The sequence below is a fragment of the Peromyscus californicus genome, unplaced genomic scaffold (assembly GCF_007827085.1).
Source record: "Peromyscus californicus insignis strain IS unplaced genomic scaffold, ASM782708v3 Scaffold_12__1_contigs__length_115047231, whole genome shotgun sequence".
In the NCBI taxonomy this organism is placed as follows: domain Eukaryota; kingdom Metazoa; phylum Chordata; class Mammalia; order Rodentia; family Cricetidae; genus Peromyscus; species Peromyscus californicus.
In genome coordinates, this window is record NW_026294413.1 from 85,247,580 (window position 1) to 85,267,248 (window position 19,669).

At 47.1% G+C, this 19,669-nt stretch overlaps 1 protein-coding gene across 1 annotated transcript; it reads right to left on the reverse strand.

Moving 5' to 3' along the window:
* Window positions 1-1,645: 1,645 nt before the first annotated feature.
* Window positions 1,646-18,215, reverse strand: Plac9 (placenta associated 9). The gene is made up of 4 exons (XM_052733635.1): window positions 17,997-18,215; window positions 4,756-4,844; window positions 2,140-2,263; window positions 1,646-1,766 (listed from the first exon to the last, which is right to left on the reverse strand). The coding sequence occupies exons 1-4, from the start codon at window positions 18,091-18,093 to the stop codon at window positions 1,756-1,758; spliced, it is 321 nt and encodes a 106-aa protein (XP_052589595.1). The 5' UTR covers window positions 18,094-18,215; the 3' UTR covers window positions 1,646-1,755.
* Window positions 18,216-19,669: the final 1,454 nt, after the last annotated feature.

A 19,669-nucleotide genomic window follows, 5' to 3' on the forward strand; every position in this document is an offset into this window, starting at 1 on the left:
GCAGGGGTTGCGTCTGACGGACTTGCAAAAGATGCTCTCCATATCCACACAGGGCCCAGGCAGTGACAAGGCACAGGTACCCGAGCCAGATGGAGGTGGTAGAGTTCTCTGACTGAGGTGGGAAGAATGGCCGGTCACCCTGGTCCTGGGAAAGGACAGAAAGGTGTTTATATGGTTTCTGGGGTGGTCTCAGGGAGACTAGTGATGAGGACAGGATCCACCCAGGGAGGTGCCCCAGCCTCATGTTACCTTGGAACCTGCAGTCAGAAGGGCCCTTGGCTCTGGCCCAGACCCTGCAGGCATTCTGCTCCTTGGTGTTCAGAAAAGGGAACCAGCAGGGACAGTTTCAAGGATTCATTGTCATGTCCAGGAGCACAGAGCTTTGCTTGCTGGCTGGAGGATCCCCCCACTTCCCCTGTGTTAGAAAGCTTAGGATAATGACACTCCAGAGAGACAAGTGTCTGTCCAGCCTCCTGGGCCCCGGCCACAACCCCAGAGAGGCCTCAACTGAGTAGCCAGCTGCTGGGGTACTGATCCAACAGTGGGAGGAGAATGACACAAGGCGTGAAGTGTGTGTGAGCTCAACACCAGTGCTGGGAATCACATTAATACCGCAAATGTGCACACAATTGTGTCTGTGAGCTCAACACCAGTGCTGGGAATCACATTAATACCCCAGATGTGCACACAATTGTGTCTGTGAGCTCAACACCAGTGCTGGGAATCACATTAATCACCCAAATGTGCACACACCCCAAAGATCCATGAACTGATGGGTGAACAAACTATGGCCTGTTGATACAATAGAACATTATTCAGCCATATGAAGGAATAACACGCTGCAACATGGATGGCCTTTCAGAACTTGTCCAGTGAGAACCTGATGCCATTCACAAAAGCTGCCCACAGTAAGTAGGCAAGTCCGGTAAGATGGTTTCTTGAGGGCTGGCAGTGGGGAGAGGGAAGGGGAAGTGACTGCTGTGTAGGCTCAGAGTTCTTGTGGGGTGTTGAAAATGTCCTGGAATTAATGGTGAACACACTAGAAACTGCAGAATTTGTGCAGGTTAAAATGGTAAATTTTGCTGGGTGTACACCTTTAATCCCAGATTGGTCTGCATGGTGAATCTCACACACACACACACACACACACACACACACACACACACACACACACACACCAAGAATTTTATGTAATGTGAACTTTGTTTACTGAAATAGAATTTTTTTAAAAAAGAGGCTGGAAGTATGTCTGGATTCTCAGCCATGGAACAGGATTCTTAATGGGCACACAACCTCTCACCCCCAGGAGGGCAGGATAGGGAATCACATGAAGGCAGAGATTCTGATGTGGGGGTTGCCTGGATGGGACCCAGATGACCATGTGTTTCTGGGTGGCACCGGCTGTTTTTGTGGCCACAGTTTGAGTAGCAAGGCTGTATAAAGGGCCTTCTGTGTCCCGTTACCATTCTGGGCTTCGGGTGCCTCACTTTGTATGAATCGGGTTCTGCCGTCTGTCCCTATAAAGTTGGAAGTGCAGGTGCACAGGTTACCCAGGTCTGTGGGCTGGTACAGCGTGTGGGGTTCAGGGTGTATGACAGAAGGAGCTGGGGCTGAGGTTACAGAGGTCACCATTAACAAACACGGGGCCAGAGTAGTAGCTTTTATTTCACACAAAGGTGGGGCAGGACGGCAAGAAGGCCAGGCTTGGTTCTCAGATGGATGACTTCAGCTGCCAGGCTCCACTACCCCTGGTGTTCAGAAGTGATCTGCAAGAAAGGGGGTGTCCCGAGTGAGCAGCTGAAGGAGCCCCTTGTCCTGGCTATGCCCAGGAATTCCTCCCTCCAGCTTCCCAGTCCCTTGGGACAGCAGTACCAAAACCAGGACTCAAGAAAGGAGCTGGGGGTGATCTGAGCATCACTAGGACTCCAGGGCCCAGAGTGCCAATGGGTGGTGAGAATCGATGGAGGAGCACAGACCGGAATACTTGAAGACTGATGTGCTACCAACTCAATCCTGGGGCTGCACAGCACTTCACCCCCCATCCCCCTGTGTGTTCTGGCTCCACCAGTGTGATGGAGCTGCCAGGGACCCTTGGTGACAGGCCCAGCAGGTGTCCCTCTTGCCGCCTGAGCCACTCACCACTTCCTAGCAGGTCCGGTTCGGGGCTGAAGGGCCCTGGGGGTAGATTGGAAGCCAGCTCCTCCAGCAGGCCCAGCAGACCTGTCACTTCGGTCTCCAGGTGCTCCACCGTCTTCTCCACCGTCTGGAGCGGGAGGCCAGGGCCAAGTCAAGCACAGGAGTAGGGCCAACTTTAGCTTAGCTTAGTGATACCCTAAAGAAATTTCACTGAGTCCCAGCATAATGCAGTGGAGAGAACTGGGTGCTGTGGAGTCCTGGCCCTCACTCAGTCTCTGCTCAGTTTCCCCAGCGACACCATCACAAGCTGCTTTAAGGATCCTCCTGTCTGTTACTCAAAGGTGCCAGGCTTGGCACGGGAACCCCTCAGCACCTTTTTCTTTGTTGGGGACTTGGCAGTAAAAGTGCACATTGCTTTTGTTGCACCGCCCCCTGGTGGCACCTTCCTTAAATGGCAGGTTTGGGATTTTAATGTTTTGTTTCTAGGGATGGCTTAAAGGGTTTTGCTTGGTTTGGTTTTTTCGTTTTTTTCAAGACAGGGTTTCTCTGTGTGTAGTTTGGTGCCTGTCCTGGATCTCGCTCCGTAGACCAGGCTGGACTCGAACTCACAGAGATCCACCTGCCTCTGCCTCCCAAGTGCTGGGATTAAAAGCATGCACCACCACTGCCCAGCTTCACAACAGTTCTTTAATGCTTGGGGGGGGGGGGCAGATTTTAACATTACAATAGCATTCAATTGTTAAAAACTATATATTATTTTGGTTGTTGATGTCTGTAAGCTCAAAAGCCAATAGACTGAGACAGGAAGATCACCATGAGTTCCAGGCCAGTTTAGGATACAGAGTATGATTTTTCTCTCCAATAATTATTTTGTCATTGTGGGAGTGAGAGAGCAGAAAGTCTTAGGAGCTGTCCCCTGTGGGGGGGGGGGGAGCACACTCACACCGTGGTAACATGTGGAGGTCAGTTCTTTCCTTCCACTTGGAAAATTCTGGGGATTAGGCCAACGGTGGTGGCAGGAGGATCTCTGAGTTCAAGGCCAGCCTGGTCTACAGAGCCAGTTCCAGGAGAGCCAGGGCTACACAGGGAAACTCTGTCTCAAAAAAACAAAAAAGGAAAGAAAGAGAAAGACCCGGGGATCAGCCTCGGGTCATCAGGCTCGATGGCCGGTACCTGGTGAGCTATCTCACAGGCCTCACCTTGCCATTGAGGCAGGAGCTCTTCCTGGCAATGAACAGGTTCGGCTGGCCGGCTAGCGAGCCCCAGGGATCCTCCCAGCTCTTCCTCTCTGGTGCTGGAATGCCACTTGAAAGACCCTAGCCCTTCAGGCTTACACCCCCAAGCCTCAGGAAGAGAGAAACTTCAAGCACCAGGAAATGAGAAACTAAAAATCTAGTTCCCAGGGCCACCTGACTCAGCCACTACTCAATCACCCCTGCCACAATGTAACAATGTAAAAAGATTTCTGTTAAGAGATGTGCTCGACTGTGACTGGGATAGTTGCAGGTGTTCCAGGAAGGACCACTGTGACCTTTGTGTAAACCCCACTCCCACCCTGATACCCCCCTTGAGGTTTCAGGAAGAATGTGCATGCGGACGTGACTGTACCCACTCTGTGATCACCCTGTGATCAGGCCATAAAATTGTATGGGAATTGTAATCTTGTGGGTTTTGTGGGTTTTTCCCTTTAAAAGCCCTTATGGGGCTGCAGTAAGATGCGACTCTTGCTCTTGGGAGCAGAGGAGCCCTTCTATATAGAAGCTAAATAAATCCTCGTGCTGTTGCATCAACTGGACTGGAGTCTGGGTTCTTGGGGCGCCCACTTGAGACCCTAAACTTTGGGGTCCAGCACCACTGCCCCTAGCTTTTATTGTGGGTCCTGAGGATGGAATTTGGCTCCTCCTGGTTACATGGCAAGCGCTTTACAGACTGAATGAAATTCTGATGTACTAGTATATGTACATATTAACTCACTAAAGGACAGAATCTAACACCAGGCCGTTGCTGCCATCCTCACAGAATGAGGGAGCACAGAGGACATGCTGAAGCTGGGTGTGTGGGTCCATGCCTGTAGTCCTAGAGGCAGAGCCAGGAGGATTGCCATGAGTTTCAGGCCTGACTGGTTTAATAGTGAGTTCTAAACCAGCCATGGCTACATAGTGAGACCCTGTCTCACAAAAAAAAAAGAAGAGGCTGGCGAGGTGATGGAGGAGGTCAAGGCACCTGCCACGAACTTTAACAACGTGAGTTAAATCCCTGGGACACGCATGGTGGAAGGAAGGGATTTAAAAGTTTCCAGCAATGAAGATAAAACTTTCCCCCACACAAATATATGAACCCAAAGTTATGGTTCATGGCTGCTTTACAAAATTTGATGGTTGAATTTCCACCTTCCCCGTCCCGGGAAAAAGCTCAGGCTTGGTGTAAGTAACGCCTCCTGGGAGCTAGGCTATATAACACATTGCTCAGCTGAACATCCCAGTTAGAGCAGAGAGTATTTAACTTGGTGCCTGGGGAACAGGACTGGCCTGGGTTTCCTGACCATTGTACTCCACAAAGCCTCCAGCCTGGCAGATGGCCATGAAGCTTCATGGTGCCTTCCTCTCATACCCTTGTTACCTCTTCCATGATGTCCAATCGGCCTTGGACAGCCACGTGTCTGTCACAGCCTGGGCTCCAAGCTAGATCTTCTCTGGAGGACTCAGCAGCTGTAGGGAAAACAGGTCTTGTCACTCTGAGGCCATTGGTTCCCTTGTGGCACTAGAGAGGCCTGTACAACACCAGGCTAGAGTGCCGTGGGTGCTGAAATCAGACAGAAGGACAGACATGCAGAGGATGAAGATGAGCCACCAGACCCAGGAGGGCTTCATCAAGGAGGTAGTGTCTAGGCTGGGTAAAGTGGAGACAGGGAAGATCTGGCTGCTTACAAAGACTTGGAGAGACGTACATCTTCCTTAGACAAACCATCTAGGGAGCTGGAATGCCTGTGAAGAACCAGGTGGGTGGGAGATTCAACCAGAGAGGGGTCTTGGGACCCAAGACCTCCATGAACCTCCATGAATATTTGGAGGGGGTGTTTTGAATTTCCGATTAGAGAATGAGGAGGGATGTGACTGTGGAGGGAGGCAGTAGCGGCAGTAATCCATGTGAGAAGTAATGAGCCAGACAGTAGTAGACAGAATCCAGGGAGGAAACGGAGCGGCCTCGGCACCGGGAACCAGTGAGTCTGAGCAGCTGTGCCCTGTGTGGCGTGCTGAGGATGATCTGTAGTGGCCTCATTTTGTACTCCAGGAAACTAACGCACAGAGGGGTGAGAGGTCATGTCCAAAGCCACTGCTAGTGAGAGGATCGGAGATTTGACCAACTGCTATGGCTGTTCTTGGTCGTCTGTTCATCCCATCTGGCTAGAATAAGACCACAACCACAATTTTTGAGCCAAATTTGAAGCAAGCTTTATTTAAATACTGGTCAAGATGATGGGCATTGGCCGGGTCCATACCTGGGATTCCCAGAGTGTGGCACCGAATTATGTTAGGTGCTTATAAAGGCAGAACCTACAAAGCTACATACTTCCTGTCTCTGTCCAATTGGGGGCAAGCATACATTCTGATGTACTTCCTGCCTATGCACCGCCCCACCTCATGTGTGGTCAAGCACATCCGGTGCAATTGGTCCAACCAACCTTGTCTACAAAAGTGAAAACATGTGGCTTGCTATCTTACATGAACAACAGCCCCTAGCATTCCAGGAAGTTATCTGTCCTTGGGCAAGTGGAACTTACAAGTTAGAGGCATTCTTCTTTTTTTTTTTTTTTTTTTTCTTTTTTGGTTTTTCGAGACAGGGTTTCTCTGTGTAGCTTTGCGCCTTTCCTGGGACCCACTTGGTAGCCCAGGCTGGCCTCGAACTCACAGAGATCCGCCTGGCTCAGCAGCCTGGAGAGAGTTAGAAAAGGCAGGAAGAACTCTTCTTACTCCAGGGTGGGCTGTCCTGGTGGGAGTCTGCGTACACACCCTCTCTGTATGTTCTGCCTAGGGGCTTTCAGCCAGGTTACTCTGGGAGCATCATTTGCTCTTGCCGGAATCCTTTACCCAGTGGAAGCTGGCAGCTGTGGGCATCTTGAGGAGCATGCATCTACTTCTCTCCCCTGGCCCCAGACGCTGTTCTCCAGAATCTGTGATGAGGTCTAACTTGGCTTCAGAATCTCTCCGGGGGGAAAGAGGCTGGGATGAGGTTGGTCCCCTCAGCACTAATCCCTCACATCTGGATGGAGCTGTGCTCTGAGCTCATCCAGGCCTCCTGGGAACTCATCTGACAGAAAGCTTGGAGCACAGCCCTAACAACTGTCCTGCGTGACTAGCTCCCTCCCTGCAGAGAACCTCAGCACAGCTCTGCTTGGACACACCCTGAAGACCCTTTTCAGCCTACACCCTCAGCCATTAACTTTCTGGCCTCCTCTATCATGCTGGGTGGGGTTGGTCTGAGGCTCTTGGTCCCAGACATGGCTGGAGTGGGAGTCTGTCAGTCTTTCAGAATTTGTCTGAGGCCTCAGAGGTCAGAGCTAGGCTGAGAGTGTGTGTGTGTGTGTGTGTGTGTGTGTGTGTGTGTGTGTGTGTGTGTGTGTGACAGAAACTGGGCTCTCTTTCCTTTCTCTCTCTCTCTCTCTCTGGCTGTCAGGAAACTTATCCAGTATGGGTGGAAAGGCCAGAGGACTGTTGTGTTATCTCACTGGACTTTGAGCCAAGGCTGTGGATGCTCCCTCCCTCCCTCCCTCCCTCTGCTCTCCCTCCTCTGCCAATGGATTCCCTAGGGTATGGAGTTGTTTTCTTTGGCCTGGCTCCTGCTTGAAGCCTTGTCTGTACCCTGGATGGTGGCCATGGGTGAAGCAGGATCCTGTGGTGAGGGGAGCCCAGGGACCAGGAGAGGTGCTGGGCTGGCTGGCCTACCTAAAGAGGCTTGGCCAACCAGTCTTGTCCTCTATACGGCCCCGCCCAGTCACAGCCCTTCCAAGGCAAATGGATGTACCCGGGACTCACACAGTGAGAAAGTACCCACACTCATCATCAAAGCCATAGTCTATTTTTACTAGCAACACTGGCCACTTGGGGTTAATGATATTTGACCACACTCAGTATAAGAGAATAATAAACTTCACCACATCCAGTACTTCTATAAATATTTGTGATGCGTTCAAAACCACCAGCGATTTTTGATTCTTAAAGAGAAGCAGAACCATGTATTTCAAAAAGATTGTATGAGGAACTCTGCATGGAACTGCTCTGACTGAAACAGGCCAAGGATCCCGGAGCCCTTTAAGAGAAAGCTAGATTCCAAGAAACTTTTGTTTTGTTTGTTTTTGCTTAAGGAGAGGCACACTCTATCTCCCTCGATTATTCTGAGACTTTTTCCAGAAGTGGACTGGGAGACTCCTGGGGCACTGGGAAACTTATCCCTGTCCTTCCCACACTTTCCCTATGGGGCCGAGTTAGTGCTTTACTTAGGATGTAAGGGAAGCTGCTGTCATGAAGAGTGCCTGTCAATCACCACCTCCTGTCTGTTTCTCCCTCCTGTGTCCGTTCAAAGCTAGACTGACTGACAGCCTCGGAGGCAGCTCTGCTCCCGAGGCTGGACATGATCCCAGATTCTGTTTTGCTACCCTGTATTTTTTAAACCACTAATTAGAATAAACTAACCCTTCCCAAACCCCAGGATGCTGAGGCCTCAAACCCACCCAGGATAAACCACTCTCTGTCTCTCACTCAGCTTCCTCGGGTTGAGAAAAGATCGGTCTGTCCCGCCCCGTCTCCTTTGCAGGGTTGCCGTGATGTCACACCTGAAGATGCCTATGAACCATAGGGCAGATGCCACACATGGGCTAGGGTGGCTAGTCTTCGTCAACTTGATACAAACTACAGTCATGGGGGGAAGGGGGGAGAAGGAACCTCAGCTGAAGAACTGACCCTTTTGCTGCACGCCGCAAAAATATATATAAAGTAGGAATTCGGCTGGTTATGACAAAACTAGACCTGGAGGAATTAGGAACTCTTCCAGAGGATGAGGCCAAGGCTCAAGGAGTCTTGGTGATATTGGCTTTTGATTATTAGCTGTTTCCTGCTATGACTTTCTCATGTGCTATTGTAGCTTTTCCACCATTCATTGGGCACAATTTCCCCTTATGCAATTAAAGTATTTATATAAGTTTCTCCAACTGTGCGACAACAGACACAGTCAAAATCCCTAATTTCAGGCCTTTCTGTAATTATCGTCATTAGCAGCATCCGGCCAGGACCATCCCGGGACGGACGGAAGTATCTTATCAGAGATACCCCACAGATTCTCTAAGAACAGACTTAAGCATCCAGACTATCTGTTTGAGAAGGACTGGCGGATGTGCTAATTAAGCTTAACTTTCTCCTTCCCAAAGTCTTATCTCTAGTTTTAGATCCACCCTTAACAATGAACTCAGAACTAACGGGTTTCTACTTACAGTTACATCTAGCTGTGATGGAAGTTGCCTAGCCAAGTTGCCTAGCGACTGAGCACACTTCCCCCGCCCTGCCAGAAAGCAGTGGGAGCAGAGATAGCTTGGAGAGATAAGGGCCAAAGGGATAAAAGGCAGTTTTATTTTCAGAGACAGGATGGAGAAGAAAAAGAGAATGGAAGAACTAGATGGGTAAGAACTGGAGGGGAACGAACTGAGATGGGAAGAACTAGATTAGAGGAGAACGAGACTGGAGGACTAGAGGAGAGAACTGGAAAGACGAGATGGAAGATGAGGAAGAGCCAGGTGAGAGAGAAGGAGATGGGAGAGGAGCTAAGATGGGAAAGAACTAGATGAAGGAATTAAGGTAGCACTTAGAGGGGACAGCAAACAAATGTAGAGAGAAATCAGGCAAGAAAGGAGCTAGGCATGAGAGCAGAACTGAAGCTGTGTAGAGAGAGAACTGGCTCAGAAGAATAAAGTGAATGGACTAAAGAATTTCATGTTCGTAGATTCACTTCTTACCATCTAAGATGAGATTATCAGCTGGCTGTAGATTCTTCCACGGACCCTGGGAGAGGGCTACTGAGGGGCTGGACCCCAATAGTCCCCGTTACCCTTTTGGATTAGCCTGTGGCAAGTCTGATTGGCATTTTCTTGATTAATGATGATATGGGAGGGCTTGGTCCTCCACAGGCAGTGCCACCCCTGGGCTGGTGGTCCTGGGTTCTATAAGAAGGCAGTCTGAGCAAGCCATGGAAAACAACGAGCCCGTAAGCAATATCCCTCCATGGCCTCTGCTTCAGTTCCTGCCTCCAGGTTCCTGCCTTGAATTCCTGCCCTGACTTCCCTTAATGGACTGTAAGATGAAATAAACATTTTCCCCACAAATTGCTTTTGGTCACAGTGTTTATCACAGCCACAGGAAGCAAATTAGGCTGGGACACCGACCAGACAAGCAAATACAGGCCCAGAATGATGGAGCGGGTGTGTCCGGACCCCCTTCCCTTGCTCACCTCTCTCATGCGGAGTCTAGAGCTCAACCTAGATCCCTGCATCAGGTCTCAGGAACAAATCCATGCAGGAAGTCAGAGGGTACCATGCTGCAGAAGGGCTTCTCCAACAGGAGGCAGGGGCAGCCCTGACCTGACTGGATTATCTTCTGCAAGCTAATTCCATTTGTTGGATCCTGGCTTTTGCTGCTATTAGAATGGACACAGCCATACTCTGTCTTCTAAGTTACTATTGCTTTGTGGTCCTTTATCACGCCAAGGTTTTTGCTGGATGTATAATGTGGATAGGCATCAGCCATTTAATTCTAGCTTTTTCCCTTTTTTATCTTTGAGATTATAATATAATTACAACATTTCTCCCTCCTCTTTCCTCCCTCCAAACCCTCTTACATATCCCTCTTTGCTCTCTTTCAAATTCATGGCCTTTTTTCCATTAATTTTTATCATATGCATGTACTTACATATTCCTAAATATAACCTGCTCAATCGGTATAATGTTACTTTTATGTATGTTTTCAGGGCTGATCATTTGGTACTAAATAAAGTCACTCCTTTTCTTTTGTTTCTTAATCCTCTGGCACCACAGCCTTCCAAGTGCTGCATTATATACTCCTCCACCTTAAAAAAGAAATGTTTTTTGCTTTGTTTTATTGTTTTGTTTTGTTTTTTTACGATGGGGCATTCCTGTAATCCCAGCACCTGAGAGGCTGAGGCAGGTGAATTGCCAAGTGCGAGGCTGGCCTGGGCTACACAGCAAGAATTTGTCTCAAAAACAAAACAAACCCTCTATTATTATTATTATTATTATTATTATTATTATTATTATTATTATTATTATTGTTTTACAAACTCAAGTTTATAAAACTATAAAGTTTGTAAAACTATATGTCAAGTTTAAGTGACATATAAAAGATTACACAGCAGAAAGGAAGTGCCAGCGACAAGACTGGAGTCCAACCCCCTGACACCGTCTGTCCCTGTTGGTGGTGGAGCTGTGTAAAATAAGTTCTTCTACCTTGGGGCTCCCCGCTGTCTCCCCTTGTAAGAAATCAATAATTATGTCTCATTTTCAGAGCATTTAAAATTCAGTGATGGCGCACACCTTCAATCCCAGCACTCGAGAGGCAGAGGCATGCGGACATCTGAGTTCAAGGCCAGCCTGGTCTACAGAGTGGGTTCTAGACCAGCCAGGGCTACATCATAAGTCTCTCCCTGTCTCTCTGTCTCTCTCTTACACACATGCATGCAGGCCCCGTCTTCCCTAGCTAGCAGCTGGCGCCTGCTCCCTGGAAGCTTTTTAGTTTATCTTAGACCTGAAAAGTTATGGAGAGTAGACTACGTGACTGAGTGCCCTTATCAGAAAAGGAGGGCATCTTGACCTTCAGGTCCATTTTTGGACACCAGATAAGGCTTTGCATCCTGAACAAATAGATTGGGGAACCTGGAGAGGTGGTGATAGTAGACACCAAGAAGATTGTACTTCCCTAAAAAACTTAGCTGATGAAGAATTTAATGGGGCAGGGAAATGTGATTAGGGATATAAGAAACGCAATTTTGGGCAAGTTGGTGTGCCAGCCATTTTTGTCTTTTCTGTAGGCTGACGCCTGACTTTGCAAGGTCAAATCCACCTCGATGTTGCTGCTCTGAGTCCCCAGTGCTCTTTTATTTATTTGTTTGTTTGTTTTAAGTGTGAATGGGTGTTTTGCACATGCATGCCTGGGGCCCTTGAAGGCAAGAAGAAGGCATCAGGTCCTCTGGAACTGGAGTTACAGGTGGTTGTCACCCACTACCTGGATGCTGGAGACTGAACCTGGGGCTTCATGAAGGTTAGGCAAGCACTCTACCAACTGAGACACACTCCCCTCTCCGTACTCTTATCATGAAGTGAGGGTCACTTTTTCTTACACCATCTGTAAAATGGGGGGAACTATAAAGGTGTGAGGCACAGGATACCTTTCTGTCTCTATCCTCCCATGCTGACTTGGTCCAAAGATGTGGGTGAGGATGGTTATACTTGCTTACAAGAGGAGATACAGGGAGCTGGAGAGATGGCTAAGCAGTTAAGAGCACTGACTGCTCTTCCAGAGGACCTGGGTTCAATTCCCACACCCATATGGTGGCTCACAACCATCTGTGACTCCAGTTCTAGAGTATCTTCTTCTGGCCTCTGTAGGTCCTGGGCATGTTTGCTCACAGACATACATTCAGACAAAACTCCCATATACATCAAATAAAATTAAAAAATAGAAAAAACAAGAAGGCTCAGCAGCTTATTGCTCTTCTGGAGGACCCAGCAACGGCCCGAAACTCCAGTTCTAGGAGATACTATGCCCTCTGGCATCTGAGGGCACCTGCCTGAATATGGTGCACATAAATTCACATAGGCACACATCCATCCATATTATATATATACATATATGTATATATATATGTATATATATATATGTATATATATATATTCGTTTTTTGAGACAGGGTTTCTCTGTGTAGCTTTGCGCCTTTCCTGGAACTTGCTTTGTAGACCAGGCTGGCCTCAAACTCACAGAGATCCGCCTGCCTCTGCCTCCCGAGTGCTGGGATTAAAGGCATGTGCCACCACAGCCAGGCACATATAATATTTTTAATTATAAATAATAAAAGAGCTGGGTGGTAGAGGTATGCACCTTTGACCCCAGCACTTGGGAGGCAGAGGCAGACAGATTTCTGTGAGTTCGAGGCCAGCCTGGTCTAAAGTGTGAGATCCAAGACAGCCAAGGCTACACAGAGAAACCCTGTCTCGAAAAACCAAAATAAATAAATACATGAGAAGACACTGAGGATTCTTCCAACAGTGCGAACAGGAACTCAACTGAGGTTGGCCTCTGAAAAGGTCTCTAAGGGAGCTGGTAAGATGTCATTGGATACCAATTACACAGCAGCACAAGCCTGCAGACCTGAATTCTATCCCAGCACCCACATAAAGGTGGAAAGAGACAACCAACTCCACAAAGGTGTCCTCTGACCTCCTCACTTGCCCTGTGGCGTGCAACCCCACATGTACAATAACAAACTAATTAATTAATTAAAGGTCTCTATAATAACACAAACCAGTTTTCTTCCCTCGATATGTAAAGAGATTTTATAGAATAATATAAGAAAATCCCAACACAACAATTGAGGAAGTCTTAAATAGTTTGCAAGAATTATAAATGACCACTATGCCTTTGAAGAAAAAAAGTCTATCCTTGGCAGGAATCAAAGACATTCAATTAAAATAATAAAGATGGGCTGGGGATGTAGCTCAGTTGGCAGAATGCTTGCCTTGCATGTTTAAGGCCCTAGGTTTGATCCTCAGCACAGCACAAAAACAGAAATGGTGGTATATATTTCTAATCCCAGGAAGGTGGAGGCAGGAGGATCAGAAGTTCAAAGTCATCCTTGTCTACACAGTAAGTTCAACACCAGCTTGAGCTACAAGAGATCTTGTCTTTTAAAAAATATATTAAAAATAACTGGGTGTGGTAGTGTATGCTTTTAGTCCTGGTACTTGGGAAGCAGAGGCCGGCAGAGCTCTGTGAGTCCCAGGCCAGCCTGGTCTACAGAGTGAGTTCATGGACAGCTACCAGGGCTACCCAGAGAAACCCTGTCTCCAAAACTATAATTTAGAAAATATTTTTTCCAAAGGAAAATCTAACTGGAATTAGATCAATTGTCTTTCTATAGCCATTAATTTTATAGATGATACAGGAGGAGAGGAACACTGAATTACTGAATGGCACCCAGGGAATTCAATAAGAAAAATCTAAAGGAGCCAAACTTTTCTCAACAACTGATTTCAAGAAAAAAATGAAGGGAAGGATGGAGAGAGAAAGATTACACATTTGAAGGAACAGCAGATATATCAATTAAATTCAACCAGCCAGGTAACCTTTGCTTGGATCAAACAAATTAAATGTAAAAACAAAACAAAACAAACAAAAAACAAGTCATGCTCAAGGAATGTTTCAATAACAAAGAATTATTTTGCCGGGCAGTGGTGATGCACGCCTTTAATCCCAGTACTCAGGAGACAGAGCCAGGTGGACCTCTGTGAGTTCGAGGTCAGCCTGGTCTGCAGAGCGAGATCCAGGACAGGCACCAAAACTACACGGAGAAACCCTGTCTTAAAAAACAAAAAAAAGTCACCAAGCACAAAACTCAAGGCCAAGTGGATCAAAGACCTCAACATAAATCCAGTTACACTGAACTTGATAGAAGAGAAAGTAGGAAGTACTCTTGAACACATTGGCACAGGAGATCACTTCCTAAATATAACACCAGCAGCACAGACACTGAGAGCAACAATTAATAAATGGGACCTCTTGAAACTGAGAAGCTTTTGTAGGGCAAAAGACACGGTCAATAAGACAAAAAGACAGCCTACAGAATGGGAGAAGATCTTCACCAACCCCACATCTGACAGAGGGCTGATCTCCAAAGTATATAAAGAACTCAAGAAACTAGACATCAAAATACTGAACAATTCAATTAAAAAATGGGCTAAAGAGCTAAACAGAGAATTTTCAAAAGAAGAATCTCAAATAGCTGAAAAACATTTAAGGAAATGCTCAACATCCTTAGTCATCAGAGAAATGCAAATCAAAATGACTCTGAGATACCACCTTACACCTGTCAGAATGGCCATGATCAAAAACACTAACAGTCTATGTTGGAGAGGGTGTGGAGCAAGGGGAACACTCCTCCACTGTTGGTGGGAGTGAAAACTTGTACAACCACTTTGGAAATCAATATGGCGGTTTCTCAGAAAATTGGGAATCGATCTACCTCAAGACCCAGCCATACCACTCTTGGGCATATACCCAAGGAATGCTCAATCATCCCACAAAGATACATGCTCAACTATGTTCATAGCAGCATTATTTGTAATAGCCAGAACCTGGAAACAACCTAAATGCCTGTCAACTGAAGAATGGATTAAGAAAATGTGGTACATATACACAATAGAGTACTACTCAGCAGAGAAAAACAATGACATCATGAAATTTGCAGGCAAATGGATGGAAAATATCATCCTGAGTGAGGTAACCCAAACTCAGAAGGACCAACATGATATGTACTCATTCATAAGTGGATACTAGATATAAATCAAAGGACAATCAGACTGCAACCCACAGATCCAGGGAGGCTACCTAGCAGGGGGGACACTAGGATGACTGTGGCTTATAATAAGTTTTGCTTTTGCCCAATCACTGGGTAAGCTTTAGTGAAACATTTCACTACTAGGATAAAATTTTTACTGTACCAAGCTGATGAAAGAAAATGCTGGCTGTGGGGTTGGGGATTTAGCTCAGTGGTAGAGCGCTTGCCTAGCAAGCACAAGGCCCTGGGTTCCGTCCTCAGCTCCGGGGGGCGGGGGCGGGGGGAGAAAGAAAGAAAATGCTGGCCGTACTTTCAGGAGGGGAGGCTAAAATCGTTTTTGTTTTTGTTTTTGTTTTTTTTATAATTTTAATGTGTAGCCCAGGCTGGCCTCAAACTCGTGATCCTCCTGCCTCCGCCTCCTTCAGCAAATCCTACCGGCGTGCGCCACCACAACCGGCAAATCGTTTTAGATTATGGACTAGCCTATAGGAAAATGTCTGCCGTAAATCAAACAGTGAAGAGGAAGATGAATAGGAATCTCACACAACTTAAGTAAAACATAGTTCTCAGAACAGATGAAGATAGGTTTCTTCTGTATCCCAGAATCTAATCAATATTTATATGTATAATTCAGCTATTATTTGGCTTAAAAGGGCTTATTAGGAAACGTTATCATTTATACTAATTTCTACAGAGAAAATATTTTACTGTTTAAAATAATCCTGGACTTTTAAATTATAACCTGTTTTTATGTTCAAGCTATCTGTATATTATTTCTCCTGCAGTTGTACATAAAATGTTTTTACATTCAAAAAAAAGGACAAATACTATAGAATTATATTACATGAAATATATAGAATATACAAATTCATAGAGACAGAAAGATTAGATGTTATCTCAAGATAGAGAAGAAAGGAATATAGAGCAATGATTTCCTAAGTACAGAATCTCTGTTTTGTGTGATGGAAAAAACCCACAAATGGACAGGAGTATCAGGACATAATACCATGAATGTAATAAATCAATACAATTAATGTATTTAATGAATATCATAAATATAATTATGGAATGAATAATGCAAATGTAATCAATAAATACCACAAATGTAATTAATATCATGAGTGTAATTAATGAATATCATGAGTGTAATTAAAAATAAATAAGTTAAAAAAGAAAAACAAAAAAAGAATTATTATTATTATTATTATTAATTGTAGCATTGCAGTTCTGTTTATAGATAAAATATAAGATGCTGGGCCCCATACCTTATTTGCAGAACTGAGAGATGCTTCAGCAGTTAAGAGCACTTACTGCTCTTGCAGAGAACCTGAGTTCATTTCCCAGCACCCACATGGTGGCTCACAACCACCTGTAACTCTAGTTCCAGGGGATCCAACACCCTCTTCAGACTTCCACGGGTTGGAGCACAAATGTGGTGCATGTATATAATCTTAGACAGGCACACATAAAATAAATGTTTTAAAAGGGGGAACTAACTAACTCAGTGGGCCACATACAAAAAGAAAACATGGGCCGGGCGGTGGTGGCGCACGCCTTTAATCCCAGCACTTGGGAAGCAGAGCCAGGTGGATCTCTGAGTTCAAGGCCAGCCTGGTCTACAGATTGAGATCCAAGACAGGCACCAAAAGTACAGAGAAACCCTGTCTCGAAAAACAAAAACAAACAAAACAAAACATGGAAATGGGAGAGGGCTTGCTCAGAAGAAAGTTTCAGTGAGGGAAGGGGAAGGGGGATTGGGGGAGGGGTGTGACAACGACAAAATTCATCTTATGTATGAAATTGTCAAACAACAAAAACTTAACAAATAAATACAGTGCTTGGACTTTCTTTTAAAATAACCCAAGGATGACAGCAGAGGTGAGATTGCTTAGTTAATACTTAATTATAGTATAATTACATTATAGTAATCTAGGTACACGGTCATCTTAAATTCTATTTTTTTAATCCAAACATTTTCATAGTCAAAAGTCATAGAAAAACTGTACCCCATAGTATGTACAATGAAGGTGTTGAAAATATCTTCCGAAAGTTAAGTGATGGGATTGTGTCTGAAGTCTGTAAGGTTAGAAGTGAAAACTTCTCAGCTACATGGGTACATCTATACTTTCCTTTTAACCTGTCTGTTGCAATGAACGTGCGCATCAGAAAGGAAAGCAATGTTTAAAACGGGTTGTGGCTCAAAGGGGCAAGAAAAGTGATCCGTAGCAGGGATAGCTCCTTCCTCTGGGAGGCACCAGCCGAGCCCTGGTCCACATCTCTGCCACCCATGTAGAGCTGACAGGAGCATCTAAGAGGCTGTGCCTTGTGAGCTGACTCTGAGCTACACAGAGTGCCAGTCACTCCTTAACAGATGGGGAAACTGAGGCTAGAGGGGTTGATGGTCTGAGAGAACTAGTGTTGTATGTTCACTGGTGGGCACGTCCTTTCTTACATTCCCCGAAGTCAGCCTGTGAAACATAAAGCGATTCACCCCTAGGAACTCCCTTTAACGATCTGAGTTACTCCTTCCTTCTCTTCGTGGGCCTCGAAACACAGCCAGAGCCTCGGTCTTAGTGCCAGACTTTTCTGCATGGCTGGAGCAAGAACCCAAGAGAGCCAGAGGCCTGGGGTTTGGTGCTGGGTCCGCCTTGGCCCTATGAGGCCCGAGCTCATCCTCGCCTAGACAGCTAGGATGAGCCACGGCTCTTGGACGGTTCTGGGAACCTGGAAGATGGCCTCCTCACCTCACTACAGAGCCCCCGGGCCTCCAGGCAGGTGAGACGGTACCTTTCTTCCATCTGTCTTCTCAACGGTGGTGCTGGCCCCGCCTGGGTCATTGACCCTTTCAGGCCCCCTTTTCATGACAACGCCCTTTGCAGCCCTTCCCTGGATGCCCTGGCCCCAGGGCGGCCACACCCTGCAACCAGAACTCCGCCCTGGCCGACCGCGCGCTCCTAGGCATCCGGTTGCCACATTCCTTTCCCCAGATCTTTCTTCCCCCGATTCTTCCTGCATTCCCATTTCTTTCCTTCTTGTTTGCGCTTTTCTCCACCTCCGGTCTCTAGCCCTCCTCGTCCGCACGCGTTTATCTTCAAAGCCTCTTCCGCTCTCAGCCTCCCCTCTCTTCTTATGTATCTCCTTCCTTCATCTCTTCCCTTTTCTGTCCCCGTGTTTCTGTTTTCTGTCACCGTCACCTTTCCCTCCCTCCACCTCTCCCCGGTAGCTGTCTCCGGGTCCTCTCTTACTCCTACCTCGCTGTCCGGGGGTGTCCCTGGGTCCCCGACCCCACTCGCCCGCCCCGACGCGGAGCAGGGCGAGCCCGGCCATCGCGCAGAGCAGCGGCTGCATGGTACCGAGGAGCCACCGAACGCAGCTCTCGGTCCGTAGCCACCTCCCCGGGATCGCGCCCGCCCGGCCCGAGGAAATGCAGTCCGAGCCAAAATTCCTGGGCGGCTCCGGGTTTCTGGTTCCAGAGAACCCGCCCCCTCCCGAAGCCCCACCGTGAAAAGGCTCAGCCCGGAATCCCATCCTCAAGGCCACCTCTCCACCAGAGCATCCCGTCCAGCCACCGACCCCACCGTCGGTCTTGGGACCCCCGGGAGAGAAGTGGGGGAGGAGGCTACAGGCGCTACTTCTGGGGTCACTACTCTTTATGAGCCCATTTCACAGCCTGCCAGACTGAGCCCAGGAATGAGGACCTTCTTCTGTGTCCCTCCCAGGATGGCGCAGGATTTGAAGCCCGGCTTCCTAGGATCTGGAAGTGTTCTCTGCCTGCCTCTGAACCAGAAATGAAGGCTAATGGTATCGGACAGAGGGAACTGAAGACCTAGTGCTGCTGTCCACAGAAACTCACTGATAAAGACCATTTAACTCCTTACTAAAGAATGAAGGCAGACATGGAGAGATGGTTCAGCGGTTAAGAGCACTGGTTCAGGTCTTCCAGAGGTCCTGGGTTCATTTCCCAGCACCCACATAGCAGTTCACAACTGTTTGTAACTCCAATTCCAGGGGATCTGACACCTTCACACCAATGCATATAAAATAACTTTTTTTTTCCGGAGCTGAGGACGGAACCCAGGGCCTTGAGCTTGCTAGGCAAGTGCTCTACCGCTGAGCTAAATCCCCAACCCCTAAAACAAATTTAAATAAATAATTTTTAAAAAAAGAGTGAGATGCTACATGTTGTCCACCTCCTCAGGCCTGGGTTATATCGACCTGTCTGCAGATGAGGGACAAGGGCGCTTGACCTCTCACATGGTGAACAATGAATCCAGCAGTAAGTGAATTCATCGCAGGAAGAATTTACAAATCTAGGAAGGAATTATTTTTCACCTTTATTGGTTACTTATAAGTTACTTTGGAAGTTACAACTTGCAAAGCAGTTTAAAAGCAAGGGATGTCCCAGAGACGCAGTAGAATTGAAATCACAGCAGTTAGCAAATGTGTTAGCCCTAAACTAGGTAGTGTTTGGTGAACAGAAAAAAAAGAAATAAAAAGAAAGGAACATGACTGCTCCTAGGTATGGTGGAGGAGAAAGTTTATTGTAGATAAAAGGGAGAGCGTAGCTAGAGTCAGAGACATCTCGGGGAGTCCAGAGTGGACATGACCCTGAGCCACGTGGGGAGGTGGGAGTGTGGGGATGGGGTGGGGGACACCGGGTGCAAGAGCCAGGAGGTCAAAAGGTAAAAGAGGGGAGGGTAACTAAAATGGTAGGATTATACAGGAAAGGGCAGCTGGGGGAAGGGCAGCCCAGCCCCTGGACTGGAGAGTTCAGGGCAGAGGGAGGAGTATGCCAGTCATATCCTGAAACAGGTAGGGACTGAGGGTTGCTGGGAGAACCTGGAGGCCAGGTCCACTTTGATATAGTAAATAGGCACCTCCGCCATTTGTCCCTGGGTTTGAGACTTAATATTTGATAGTCTCT

What these genes read in the sequence shown, in the direction of transcription:
- Plac9 (XM_052733635.1), bottom strand. Translation starts at nt 18,093, where the DNA reads ATGCAGCCGCTGCTCTGCGCGATGGCCGGGCTCGCCCTGCTCCGCGTC. An exon ending in GGACACCCCCGGACAGCGAG is followed by an intron (nt 4,845 to 17,996) that starts GTAGGAGTAAGA and finishes TTTTCCCTACAG; the next exon opens with CTGCTGAGTCCTCCAGAGAA. An exon ending in GATTGGACATCATGGAAGAG is followed by an intron (nt 2,264 to 4,755) that starts GTAACAAGGGTA and finishes CTCCCGCTCCAG; the next exon opens with ACGGTGGAGAAGACGGTGGA.